Source organism: Triplophysa rosa, linkage group LG1 (genome assembly GCF_024868665.1).
Source record: "Triplophysa rosa linkage group LG1, Trosa_1v2, whole genome shotgun sequence".
NCBI lineage: Eukaryota > Metazoa > Chordata > Actinopteri > Cypriniformes > Nemacheilidae > Triplophysa > Triplophysa rosa.
Window position 1 is genome coordinate 4,504,956 of NC_079890.1, and position 15,030 is coordinate 4,519,985.

The 15,030-nt window shown below is 40.7% G+C and overlaps 1 protein-coding gene across 1 annotated transcript in view; it reads right to left on the reverse strand.

Annotated features, from left to right (window-relative positions):
• LOC130561625 (astrocytic phosphoprotein PEA-15) overlaps positions 1 to 15,030 on the reverse strand; it is a 41,269-nt gene that overhangs the window by 13,718 nt on the left and 12,521 nt on the right. The window contains exon 2 of the mRNA XM_057346081.1: positions 4,157 to 4,331. Coding sequence (XP_057202064.1) covers positions 4,157 to 4,328 — 172 coding nt within the window. The 5' untranslated portion in view covers positions 4,329 to 4,331. The remainder of the gene's footprint in view (positions 1 to 4,156; positions 4,332 to 15,030) is intronic.

The following is a 15,030-nucleotide window of genomic DNA, read 5'->3' on the forward strand; positions in this document are numbered from 1 at the left end:
TTTGTTATTTCTCATGGAAACTCCCGTAACGCGAACCGGACAGAAGATCCCCGAACGGGGTCTTAAATGCTGACAGGCACGGTCATAAATCATTTACATCATACAACTATATATACTATAGCAAAGCCTTGCCATCATATCCGGATATAAGTCCGTAAATTTGAGTAAAATCACAGGCTTCACTTGTCGTGCTAATGAAATACAGATGTGGGGAGGTAATTTCTAAATCACACAGGTCCCCAGATAATACTAATCCCGGGCGAATAGGGTTAAATTACATTTATCATAATGAACATAAAGAGAGAACAACCGATGAAACTCTACCCGTCTATATTAACACAACAAGTGCGCTACGGTTTTTGTGTTATCTATTGAAATATTAAAAATTTGTCTTACCTTCAGAAGAAATAAAGCCATGTCTGCATCCGTTTACAATCCTTTCAGATCACGGAGTTCCCGCCACCTTTGAAATGCCTTGCAATATTAATTTTCGCACAGTCCGATCACATTCCATGTTTCTTTGTAAACCGTCTTCAGTTTGTTCTTTCTTGTTTTTCACAAATGATGAATCCCCAGATGTCAACACTGCTTGGCGTTTAAAAGTACTAAACCCGCCATAAATAATACTAAACGTTGTATGAAATCCTACCCAACAGTTGTGAGTACACGCTATAAACCGCCTGTCACTCGCAGCATCCACACGCTGGCTAACAGCCGGATCCTCTTCGTTCTGTGTACAAATGTGACGAAATGAGCACAGACGAAAGACACCATATAAGGATCTCCGGAAAAGTCGACCCGACAGGGCAAATTACAAACCATTATTACAAGCTTTCCGTGGTGAATCCAGCAAGGTAGTGAACAGTTTTAAACACCGTTCTTTCATGTACTTGCTCAATAATTGGTTTTAGCTATTTTTACTCCAAAAAACTTGCGGACTGCCGCTTTAATGCATTTAGGGAAAATAACATTTGAATGATCATATTTGCAACAGTTTTGCTTGGCTATCTTAAACACATATACTCAATCCGGGGAATGCATTTTAATTTTAATTTTGCAACTTAAAGAGCGTAAAATATGCATTTCAAAATACATATTAAAAGTAGTGTAGGAACGGACAATAATGTCAATTGTGTTATTGAATTTTCTTTTCATTTTGCACCTAATGTTGCACATATGTTATTTTAAATGTATATTTAAAGACATAAATACATTGTCATTTTACATACTGCATTGCCATTTTGCAAATTGCATTTCAATTTGAAATTGCTACCAATATGCTTCCATAGAGAACCACTGCTCAATTGTTTGGCATTTATACTATATATATATTTTTAGATCATTTTATTATTGTGGAACCCCTGAAAATATGTACTGTACATGAGTCAATGTCTGTCCACAATGACCGCTAAAACGTTGCATCAAGTATTTGGTGGGCAGAGCTACTCAGGGGTGCGTTTCCCGAACAATGACATAACTCCTGGTTAACCACCATAGTACGATGCATCATTGGGGAAATTACGATGTAGTTACGACTGTTTCCCAAACTCGTAGTACTCTGTCGGAGATCAATCGTTTGAACCAAGTTGGTTCGCAATCTAGTTGATGACGCCATACAGGTGGTGGAGTAATGACGTTACTAATAAATACGTTCCGACTAATTAATGGAAATTCTTGCTTAAATAAATACATCATTTAACGGCACTTTATGTTATCCTTTTTGTTATCTGTTGTTTATTTCATGATATTTCATTCATTCATAAGTTCCTCCTACGTCATCCGCCCAGGGATTCCCAGGGTCCTGGGTTATTTCTCATGGAAACTCCCGTAACGCGAACCGGACAGAAGATCCCCGAACGTGGGTCTCAAATGCTGACAGGCACGGTCATAAATCATTGTACATCATACAACTATATATACTATATGCAAAGCCTTGCCATCATATCCGGGATATAAGTCCGTAAATTTGAGTAAAATCACAGGCTTCACTTGTCCGTGCTAATGAAATACAGATGTGGGGAGGTAATTTCTAAATCACACGAGGTCCCCAGATAATACTAATCCCGGGCGAATAGGGTTTAAATTACATTTATCATAATGAACATAAAGAGAGAACAACCGATGAAACTCTACCCGTCTATATTAACACAACAAGTGCGCTACGGTTTTTGTGTTATCTATTGAAATATTAAAAATTTGTCTTACCCATTCAGAAGAAATAAAGCCATGTCTGCATCCGTTTACAATCCTTTCAGATCACGGAGTTCCCGCCACCTTTGAAATGCCTTGTCAATATTAATTTTCGCACAAGTCCGATCACATTCCATGTTTCTTTGTAAACCGTCTTCAGTTTGTTCTTTCTTGTTTTTCACAAATGATGAATCCCCAGATGTCAACACTGCTTGGCGTTTAAAAGTACTAAACACCGCCATAAATAATACTAAACGTTGTATGAAATCCTACCCAACAGTTGTGAGTACACGCTATAAACCGCCTGTCACTCGCAGCATCCACACGCTGGCTAACAGCCGGATCCTCTTCGTTCTGTGTACAAATGTGACGAAATGACGCACAGACGAAAGACACCATATAAGGATCTCCGGAAAAGTCGACCCGACAGGGCAAATTACAAACCATTATTACAAGCTTTCCGTGGTGAATCCAGCAAGGGTAGTGACACAGTTTTAAACACCGTTCTTTCATGTACTTGCTCAATAATTGGTTTTAGCTTATTTTTACTCCAAAAAACTTGCGGACTGCCGCTTTAATGCATTTAGGGAAAATAACATTTGAATGATCATATTGCAACAGTTTTGCTTGGCTATCTTAAACACATATACTCAATCCGGGGAATGCATTTTAATTTTAATTTTGCAACTTAAAGAGCGTCAAAATATGCATTTCAAAATACATATTAAAAGTAGTGTAGGAACGGACAATAATGTCAATTGTGTTATTGAATTTTCATTTTCATTTTGCACCTAATGTTGCACATATGTTATTTTAAATGTATATTTAAAGACATAAATACATTGTCATTTTACATACTGCATTGCCATTTTGCAAATTGCATTTCAATTTGATAATTGCTACCAATATGCTTCCATAGAGAACCACTGCTCAATTGTTTGGCATTTATACTATATATATATTTTTAGATCATTTTATTATTGTGGAACCCCTGAAAATATGTACTGTACATGAGTCAATGTCTGTCCACAATGACCGCTAAAACGTTGCATCAAGTATTTGGTGGGCAGAGCTACTCAGGGGTGCGTTTCCCGAACAATGACATAACTCACTGGTTAACCACCATAGTACGATGCATCATTGGGGAAATTAACGATGTAGTTACGACTGTTTCCCAAAACTGTAGTAACTCTGTCGGAGATCAATCGTTTGAACCAAGTTGGTTCGGCAATCTAGTTGATGACGCCATACAGGTGGTGGAGTAATGACGTCTACTAATAAATACGTTCCGATCTAATTAATGGCAAATTCTTGCTGTAAATAAGATACATTTTAACGGCGACTTTAGTTATCCTGTTTTGTTATCTGTTGTTTTATTTCATGATATTTCATTCATTCATAAGTTTCCTCCTACGTCAATCCGCCCAGGGATTCCCCAGGGTCCTGGTGCATGTACGTTCGTGCACATGCGCACTTTTCAAAAAACAGCGCTGGTATTTTCTTAACAAGCTAAAAGATGTAAAATTAAATTTGTTTGTATTTCGAATGATGGATATAGAATGCACTGCATGTTGCTTGCTTAGTTTGCTCAAAGGCACGAGGCTTGTAAGTCTACATGTCATAATAAAAAGGAACTATGCTTCTAACCACAGCTCTAGACCTGTAGTTCCAACCACGCAACTTTGCGATGCTGTTGGCGATTGATCGTTGGAACGATGGTTTCGGGAAACACTTAAATCGTTGAACTATGCTGGAACGACGGAACTTGCGACTATAGTTGGCTAACGATGCTTTTGGGAAACGCACCCCTGGATGACAAAGAAGAAACACAGAACAACTACAGCTGGTGATCACAGCTGGTTAGGACAAAAACTACTGGAAGTAACATGGAAACTTTGTAGTAACTAATTGTCACTTTTGGTTAGGAAGTTCGGTTTATGCCTGAAATGTTGTCTATTGCTCTCACCTTGTGCCAGTTTGTCATTCTTCTCCAGGTAGCTGAACCAGTCTCTGGAGGAGGTGATGGAGTTGCTCTGCTCTTCTGGGATGTCCTCCTTACAAGCTGATTTCAGCTGTTCCAGGTCTTCATTAGTGATGTTGTCAGACAGGTCACTCAACAGCGAACTGTATTCCGACATACTCTGCAAAAGACAGACTGGATGAGTACAACAAATGTATTCACCCGGTATCTTGTGATGGTGCGAGGAATTACAGATCACAAGTATTCTTTCTAAATCTCACTTCTAATGAAACAATATACAAATATGAAGCAATATACCAGTACTATAACCAGAGAGGAATGATGAGTCAAGCTTTTATTTATTGGAAAATTAGTTCTTTATACAAAAGCTACTTTCTTTTTCCATCTACATTTTATTGATGTTTCTTTTGGTTGTGGGATGAAATATGATCTGAACATTTTACAACATTTTCATTATATTCGCCTGATGCCCTGATAGAATTGTACACTGCCCTCTAGTGAAGCTCTTAACCAACAGCAACAAGCCAAAATAAAGTCTTTTCACCTCTCCAGAAATTTCTCTCATAACTGGCCTTGTACTGGTCATGTTTTGACAACATGATGGTACAGATGATAACAAAGACGTGGTATGATATACCGCTAGAACCACCACATGTCCAAACTGCATAGACTGCGATGGCAAACAAATCAATCTGAACGCTTTTGCAGTTTCCAACCCACGGAAGGACAGAGGTCTGAGGAAACTGTGCCGTTTCTTGAGCCAAGATGGACGCCTCTGTTATTTTACAATGTATTATTTGTGCAGCGTGGCACAGTGCAAACATTCTACAGTCATACAGTGGCAGATTATATGAGAATGTGTCTACTGTATCTTCGCCCTCAATGTCACTAACAACAATACAGTGTGTGCTGTAAGAAATGGAAGGTGTAGGAGGCACACTACACACACACTCACAAATTTCACATCCGCACAAAGACTGTCGACGCGCTGCTGTTTATCTGCGGCTGTCTGTGACTCCTAGCATCTGTAAACTGCGCTGATCTGCTGTTGACCTAAATACAGTCGCTGCAGTTACACCCACCCGCCAGCAGGGGAAAGAAGAACCCGATAAGGCCAGAAAGAGCAGCATAATGGGGGAATGAACCATGACAATTGAGTCTGACACATCTTACAATACAAACCTACAACTCAGTACATCTAAAACAGTTCTGAAAGACGTCATTACGTAAAACAATCTCATTTTGGAATCTTGTGGCATGTAAGAGTGCATTGTCTTTGATATTGATGAATTGCTCTGCAGGACTAAAAGACAACTGAACACTGGATCATTGTGATCTTTGTCAGCCTTTAATATATGATAATATGCATACAACAAATACAATCTGGTTTACTTTTTGACATGCAAGGCTCTGTTTTACTGTTTTAATATTATCTACTATTTTATTAGTTACTTTATCTTTTACTATTACAGTAAAGGAGCATCGATAGGGCCGGACAAATGTGTGACAGTCTGCTTTACAAAAGTCTTTTGTATTGTAATTTATGTTCTTATACTCAATTTCTTGGCTTGATCTGGGCATGCCGAACTGTTATTGGTGTGGATGAAATAAATCCTTTGTGTTTTATAGTTGCCATAGAAATTATTCATCAGATTTGCTTTAATCGTTTAAAAAAAATCTAAATTTACATTTTTCCTGAGAAAGCAAGAAATACCTAAGTCGTATGACACTGTGTGATTTTTAAAGTAAATATCTCCTATCTCACGCCCAGATGTACTCATTTTCATACATATTTGCATTCACTAATAAATAGCCAGACTATCTGTACATTATGATTCATAAAGATGATGATTTAAAAGTATTTTTATACCTTTTACTTTTTATAACTTTAATCCACGTTGACGTTTGCATTCCCACATAATATGTGCTAGCTGTGCCTTTTCAACATAGCTTTACGTTTCTCTGTTTAGCTTGAACACCCATGCTGTTATTTTGCTCTTCCATTGAAATAAGCAGCGCAGCAGTTCGGCTGTACGGTGAAAAGGTTTGCAGGCTAACACTTAATGATAGTGGATACTAATGCAGTTAAAACGCTACGTTACTCTGAGCTCGGATCGAGTAATTGCTCTCAAAGGCACCGTAACACAGCAGCGTTAATAGATGTCAGCTCCCAGGAAACGTTAATAGCTACATCTCTTTTCTCTTCATCTATTCTAACCCAAAAATATCCCAGATGTTTATGACTTTTTTCTTTAAATTAATACAAGAGTAATTGTTATATTAAAATGCTGTCATTTTATCTTCTCCTATGGGACTCTAAATAGTGAAGCTCCAAAGAACACATTCGTCCATCCATCAAATGGGGTTAATACTGTAAATGTGTTCTGTAGCAAAACGATACATTGTTGAGAGAAAACGATTAACATTTTTAACTTTAGTGAAAATTAAGCCAAAAAGCCCATCTGAGAGCTAATTTTCAATATGTCATATACGTACATGTTGGCTGGCACACATAAGTCTCTTTCCCTCTCTCCAACATTAACATTATTTTAGATCTATTTTTCTCTCTCTCTCATACACTAGCTATCTGTGTTCCCAAGGCTGTTGAAAGCCATTTCAACAGACACTTTTCTACGGTTCATACAAAATACGCAGACAACGACAACATATATATTTTTCATCTTTTGAATTTTCATCTAACTTATTTAACTGATACAATCACGAGTTGTGCAAGGTTTGTCCACAGGGACAACTCTGTCACGTACTGAGGCAGGAAGAACCCAAATGCAGGCAGGCCGTGAAGGGGTTAACTCAACAAGACTTTAATAACTAATAAAACAAAACAAACACCCTCAATGGGGGAAAACGAAACTAAGAGATATAAAGAAAACAAAGACTTCCCACGTGGGGGCAAAACATAAAACAAGAACAGCAAATAACCTAACTAAAAAGCACGACACAACGTCTTACAAAAAAACACAGCAGGGTAACAAAGGCAGGGGCAGGGTAACTCACAACACGAACAATCCACGGACAAGGCAAGGAAAGGGAAACACGGGTAGACACGGAGACTTCACTTACACAATTACAGGGTACACGGTACAAACAACGTAATCCACGAACACAAGACAAAGAAACAAGAGGGTATTTAAAGGCAAGACAAACGAGGGATAACGACACAGGGCAGGTGTGGGTAATAAAACACTCAGGGAAAGTTAACGAGGAAACGAGATGGCGGGAACAGAGACGAGACACTGGAGAGAACGTATATTATTGTCAAAAGGACAATAATATGTTTCTCTCCACACATAACCAAAGGCTTTGTCATGACTCTGCTACAGGACCAAGAAAAACATGACTAAATGAAGCAGAGCCATGACAGAAGCCCCCCCTTTAATGAGCACCTCCAGGTGCTCACCAAGGGGTAGACGGACGAGACAAGACCGACTGAGACAGTGACAAAAACCAGACAAACATGGTGAACAAGACAAGGGGCAGACAAGACAACAAGACTAAGGGATTGGGGTGACTTAACAAAAATAACAAACAAGGGAGGGGGGGAGGGGCCAAACACTGGCTCATGGGAGGCAGTCCATGGGGGAGGGGAGAAGGGGGAACAGTCCCAGTCCCTGGCTGCGCTCGAGGGCGCGGAGTCCTGGGGGACTTAGGGGGAGTCCTGGGGGGACAGTCTTTGGCCTTGGGGGTTTCCCAGGGATCGGCTTGGCTGCCGGACTGGAGGCCGGCTGGACCGGGCTTGACGCCGGCTGGACAGGGCTTGACGCCGGCTGGAAAGCCGGCTGGACCACCGGAATGGACGCCGGCTGGATCACCGGACTGGACACATGACTGGACAAAAGACTGGACACATGACTGGACAAAAGACTGGACACAAGACTAGACACAGGACCGGACACAAGACTAGACACAGGACCGGACACAAGACTAGACACAAGACTGGACACCGGACTGGATGACGGCTGCACCGGACTGGACGCCGGCTGCACCGGACTGAACAGGACATCGGCAGCACCGGACTGGACACAAGACTGGACACCGGGATGGACACAAGACTGGACACCGGGCTGGACACAAGACTGGACACCGGGCTGGACGCCGGCAGCACCGGACTGGACACAAGACTGGACGCCGGCTGCACTGGCTGGGTTGGAGTCCGCGCCCCCCTCCGCTGCCTCTTCTTCTTCAACCGAACCGCAGGGCCTGTGTTCGGCTGCGAGGCAGCTTTGGAGGGCGTGGCTAGCTCCGCACCGGAGGAGTCTGTGGACCTCCCCGGACGCCCTCCTTCCTCGCTTGCCACGGAGGGTGACTGGTGGGGACGAGACTGCAGGGGCTGAAGCGGAAGGTGTGGTGTTCCCCAGGGTGGCGACCGCCACTACACAATCCTCCGCAATAGGAGGTAGGCGGGAGCTTGAGGAGCCTGGGTGGTCGCTGGAGGAGAGGCCATTAACCATGTCTTTGAATGACCCCCTGACCATTCTCTCTCGGTCCTCCAGAGATGGAGGGTTGACCAGGCCCGCAAGGAAGAAGGCGTTCATAACAGCCTCGGGGAGAAAGCCTCTCCTCCTTGCCAATGCCTGGGCATATTCGGCGAGGGCCCGGTCGCCCTGCGGAGGAAACGGGCCGTCGCCCCTCTGGATCCTGGCAGTGGTTGACTGCCACCAATTGGCCAACTCCCGCCTGGTAGAGGCCGAGGTGCTGCCTGCTGGGTTCATAGTGGTTCGTGGATTCTGTCACGTACTGAGGCAGGAAGAACCCAAATGCAGGCAGGCCGTGAAGGGGTTAACTCAACAAGACTTTAATAACTAATAAAACACAAAACAAACACCCTCAATGGGGGAAAACGAAACTAAGAGATATAAAGAAAACAAAGACTTCCCAAGTGGGGGCAAAACATAAAACAAGAACAGCAAATAACCTAACTAAAAAGCACGACACAACGTCTTACAAAAAAACACAGCAGGGTAACAAAGGCAGGGGCAGGGTAACTCACAACACGAACAATCCACGGACAAGGCAAGGAACGGGAAACACGGGTAGACACGGAGACTTCACTTACACAATTGCAGGGTACACGGTACAAACAACGTAATCCACGAACACAAGACAAAGAAACAAGAGGGTATTTAATGGCAAGACAAATGAGGGATAACGACACAGGGCAGGTGTGGGTAATCAAACACTTAGGGAAAGATAACAAGGAAACGAGAGGAACGGGGCCAATGACGAGACACTGGAGAGAATGTATATTATTGTCAAAAGGACAATAATATGTTTCTCTCCACACATAACCAAAGGCTTTGTCATGACTCTGCTACAGGACCAAGAAAAACATGACTAAATGAAGCAGAGCCATGACAAACTCACCATGACATTTTCACACTCATATGTTGTCTTTCAAGTCTTTCCTGAATACTTTTTTTTTAGGGCTGTCAAACGATTAATCGCAATTAATCGCATCCAGAATAAAGGTTTGTGTTTACATAATATATATCTGTGTACTGTGCATATTAATTTTGTATTTATAAAGACAAAACATACATATACTTGTCTATAAATTTTAAATGTATTAATTTATATTTACCAATAATTGAAATTGTAAATAAAAGTTTATTAATAGTTATATTTTATATTTTTCTTAAATATATGCATTTATGTGTATGTGTTTATAAATACAAAATTAATATGCACAGAACACCAGCATATATTATGCAAACACAAACTTTTATTCTGGATGCGATTAATCACGATTAATCGTTTGACAGCGCTACTTTTTTTGTAATACATTGCTCAACGGTACCAGTTAAATATAAGAATGATACAGGCAGATGCTTTTTGGACCTTTATGTTTGTGAGTGAATCACTCGCTTCAAAGATGCGTCATCAGTAGACATAGCAGTGAACAGATAAACATGAGTGTTCTCCTGATGAATCCTTGATGAAACTGTTACCTTCAGTGCTTAACAGCTATTTATCGCTTTCCCAGAGCGATCTGTGAGGATTTAAAAACATAAAATCTTTACAGAAGTAGAACACCAAAACATTCTTCATGTTTCGAGCACTATTAGTCAGCCATGTTGTAGCTGAATCTACAGCATAAACAAAAAGTGAACGAATCTTATGAGTTTATGAATCATGCTAAATCATAAAAAGAAAAAAGAGTTTTATGTAAAACTGCTCTTCGTGTACACCAGAGTTTTCGAGCGTTTTCCAAAAGCTGCTCATCCACATTAAAACATCTGAATATCAATGCGGATTAGTAAATCGTAGGAAGCTTTAACGTGTCATTTCTGTCAGGAATTTATGTACGTTGTGGCTCTTTGAAATGTTGCGGTAATGTAGAGGAAAGGAACAGAATTGTTTAAATGGACGGACAAGATGAGATGGAGTTGCTGCTGCAGTTAACACAAAACTATAAAGCGAGTAAAAATGTCCTCGCGTTCCACGCCAAATAACAACATTCCTTTGAATGAAATGCAATCTGAAGAATATACAAACGGATATTAACAGACAGAAAAACGGTGTCACTTGACCAAAAATATAGTTTTCAAAAGCCCACATTTTCATAATCCACAATACAACGCGAAAACTGGGTTTTCAATTTTTGGCCATTTTGGAGAGAGCCCTGATAGCACTCTACATCTGGAAGACATCTGCAATACATAGTTTGCTCATCTGCAATGCGTCTCGGAGATGTCTGCTGTCAGATGTCATATCTACAAGACGTCTGTAAGATGTTTATGATTTAGAATGGATGTAAAACTGAAAAAGGGTTATTTGTCAAACAAAAAAGAACGTTCTTTGAACATACAGTATTTCCCTTGAAACTAATTAGTAACATGCAGTTTTTGAGTTTCTCGGAAAGACGTTTCTTAAACTTTGATGCTATGCCATGTGTGCATGGATCACAAAATGACTCGAAAGACGTAGGGGCATAATTATAACCCACAAAACCAAGTTTTATGCAATTATGGTAAAACATAGCTTAACATACAAAATTCAACCGGATTCATCATAATAATAAAAATCCTAGTTTTTAAAAAGAAAAAAATAAGACCGCTCAAAAAAGCAAAAGTGATCGCCTTTTTGAGCCCGTTTATTTTTATTTTTGTATTAATTAGTGTTGGCAGATTCATTATTCATTTTTAAAACTCCTACTGGCAAATTTTCGCTACAAACTGTGAAATGAAAACAATATAAATTCCTATTAAAGCTACAAAGGTTACGGAGTCAGCAGTGAGTGGTTGGTTTGGTTTCAGACTCAACTTGATTCTGTCGAACCCTGGTGCGTTCGTCTTACGTCATCAAAAATGTGCACTGCACATGACAGAAAAGAGAACACGGATCAATGTATTGTGTTTTTATTAATTTGGTGCCATTATGCGCAGCAGAGTAAATGACATTTGTGTTTACTGTATGCGCATTGCATGCAGACGGCTTTCTGCTGCTTGCAAACAGACTATTTTGAGGAAACAGTTGATTACCATTGACCTGCCGCTCTGATTCCACTCGCAACGCTAAAATACGATGCAGCCTGCACTCTCACTCGAATCCAAGGTAAATCATCAACACTATCATCTCTTACGTGTGTTTTATTGAAGGAAATACATCGTAATCGGCTTAAACGCATGCGCAGGTCACTTTACTTGCTCATCAAGTGCGTACCCGGGTCCGTGTTGCTTTCATATTCATGCGAACCCTGCCACAGTTCGAGAGCAACCGAACTCAGACCACCTCCTTCAGGTAGTCTCGGGTTCGGTAGCCAGGTGCGCACCCGGGTTCGCTTGACAGCTTTCACATTAGCAATTTTTCACGCGAACTGTGCCCCGTTCTAAACTAAACTTCAAGTGTGAAAGCGACCTTAGGCTGCTGTCACTAATGCATTGAATTCCGATTTCTTTCTCAACTTTTTACGCTCACTTCAGTCAAAAACGACCATGTTTATGAACAGTGTTGGGCAAGTTACGCACTACACCGGGTACGCACTACATTCTTTCTGCTTATTCCATACTAAAGCCTGTCATAAATAATAATAATAATTAAACTCTGTGACATTTTAACTTAAAACATTTGTTCATACGTTAACTAGTATTTCTAAACCTGCATACTCCTTAATGTAAAAAGTCTCTCCTTAGTTTCTTATAACTTGTATATCTTAACTAGTGCTTCTGCATATTTCTATGATGATTTCTTCGTCATTTAACAAATATAACAGCGTTAGAGCAGCAAAAACTAGTCTGACAAAACATAACATGTTGCTAATAGCAGCCTGGCACTCGACAGTAGAAGTTGATTCATTGCTCTCCGTGCCCGGTGACGTTACTTTCTCCAGAAGTTTAACCGTGCTGTACTGCCCTTTCAGGTTGTTTTTCGCGGGAGAGAGGGTTTTGCTTACCTCCACATGACCGACAACGCACAACAATGTTCTTGCCTTTGACAGAAATAGACTCAAAATAATGATTGTATTTCCAGCTACAGAACGCATACGTTTCTCTCTCCATGCCGAGTTTGTTTTCACTGGTAGTACCAAAGATCGTCTTGTGATAGGGAGATGTATGGGTCTGTAATACTTACAATTGGAGCATAAAGACTAACATCGACCTCAGCCAATCATATCCGGTGTCTAGTCTCCTTGCCTGCATTCCGCACGGCGATAGCATTGGCCGTTACTAGTTTTTAGCTTAAGGTGACAGGTGGTAGTACTTTCCGCGCAGGCGCGTTTCAGTTTGATGACGTGGCGGGTGCGACAGGCAGGCATCCAAGCTATTTCACTTTTTACAATTTAAATGATAAAATGATACAACGGCAATGATGTAACGCAGCTGTAACGTATAGTTACCTGGGCTTGGAACTATAATCTAATTACTATTTTAGGAATTATAATGCGTTAAATTACTCCGTTACCAAAAAAGTAATCAAACTACAGTAACGCGTTACTAAGTATTATTGGAAGCTGAGGTCTGATTAGATGATTTGCTGAAACATCACAACGTTATCGATCTTTATGTCACAGTCTACAATTTGTTTATCTCATATTTGTAGTGGACTTAAAAGCTACCCCTCGCTTCAGGCTTTATAAACTTACTCTCCATCCTGCCGACTGTTTGCTTGCTACTCTCCAACGTGACGTCTCCACTCCGGCAACCAAGACCCGCCCCATTTTAATTATGATTGGCTAGTAATGTTTGTTTGGTTGTGAGTGATATCTGTGTTCCTCTCATACCATTGGTAGGCAAACTTATGAACTCGAACTGATTTCAAAAAGCTTTTTTAATGTAATCTTTTTTTAAAGTTAATATTTTTTTCCGCAGTCAAACACCACGGTGCCAGAAAACTTTAAGCCCCGAGATATTTTTACTCAGCAGATGTTTTCCAGATCTCCAGATCTTTAGCTGACGTCTTACAGACGTACATGTGCTAGTTAGGAGCATTTTCAAACAGCTTTGTTTTCCTTGACAAATAACAGCCTTTCAGTGTGGACAGAAGCCCAAAACAGATATTCAACGCTACCCTGATAGCACGCTACATCTAGCACGCGTCTATTTGACGTCTTCATTTACATCTGTAAGACATCTGCAATACATCGTTTGCTCATCTGCAATACGTCTCGGAGACGTCTACTGTCAGATGTCATATAGACATCTATAAGATGTCTGTTAGATGCTTATGATTTAGAATGGAAGTAAAACTGCTCTAAGATGTTTAGCAGATGTTTTTCCAGATGTTTTCCAAATCTCCAGATCTTTAGCAGACGTATTACAGGCGTACATGTGCTAGCTGGGTACTAAAAATATTGTTAATATTGAGTTGCAACCAGAATATTTTTTACAATTCTCATCACTACTAAAATCAAAGTTTAGATTTTTTGATTTTTCAATGAAAAAGTCTCTGGCCATATGAATAAAATAAACCCTCCAGCAAGAGAGGAACGAGGGGTGGTCAGTGTCGCACTCTGTTGTTGGTAGAGAAGAGGCCAGCGGAGCAGAGAGGACAGCAGGAGTTTATGTTTATTTCTGCTCGTGCGTCTTCTGTCGCCCTTTGAGTCCAGCGAGGAAGTGAAACCACGGAAACGGAAGGAAGTAAGGCTGGCCGATCGCAAACTGCTGGGTCTCCATGACAACCACTTTTCTTCAGTTAATTTCTTAAACACAGACCATAGATGACAGAACCGAGGTGTGACGTGTGTAATACACTCAAAAATGTGATTTGTAAAAAAACACTTGTGTGCTACATTTGACCTTTGACCTCCACATGTAATGCATTTCTCAGTTTGTGTTTCTAGAGCACAGAGTGCATTTATCCTGTTATGTCCTGCTGTTTGTCTTTGCCCAGCCATGTACACGTGCATGTTTTCCTGGCCTTGTGCTTATGCAGCATGCTGGAATGCGATGGATGCCAGATGTGAGATGCATTACGGAAGAAACACACAAAAGAGAGCGAGAGAGAGAACAAAAGAGACAGGGAATGCATCATGACTTTTCGTAAAAAAGTGACATTACCATGTTTGTCTGTTAACTCATGTCATTTATCTCTCCATATGGACCCTTTTTGTAGTTCTGTCTTTTGCCTGCAGAAAATAACACACCAACAAATACATACTAAAGAGCTCTGCTATGTGTGTGTGTTTAAAGCACATTGCTCTGGACCAGTCCAGCGGGGTTTCAGTTTGTGAGAACATATTATGGTTGTGATTGGCTAATGGAGCGTTTAGCTCGACGCTGACAGGAAGTGGCCCTTTGACCTCCCAGAATGTAAATACAGAAACAAGTGGGGTCTAGGAATATTTTCTGTACAATATAACACTATGTCCAGTTGTGAACTGTGTGCGCTACATCACAGATTGC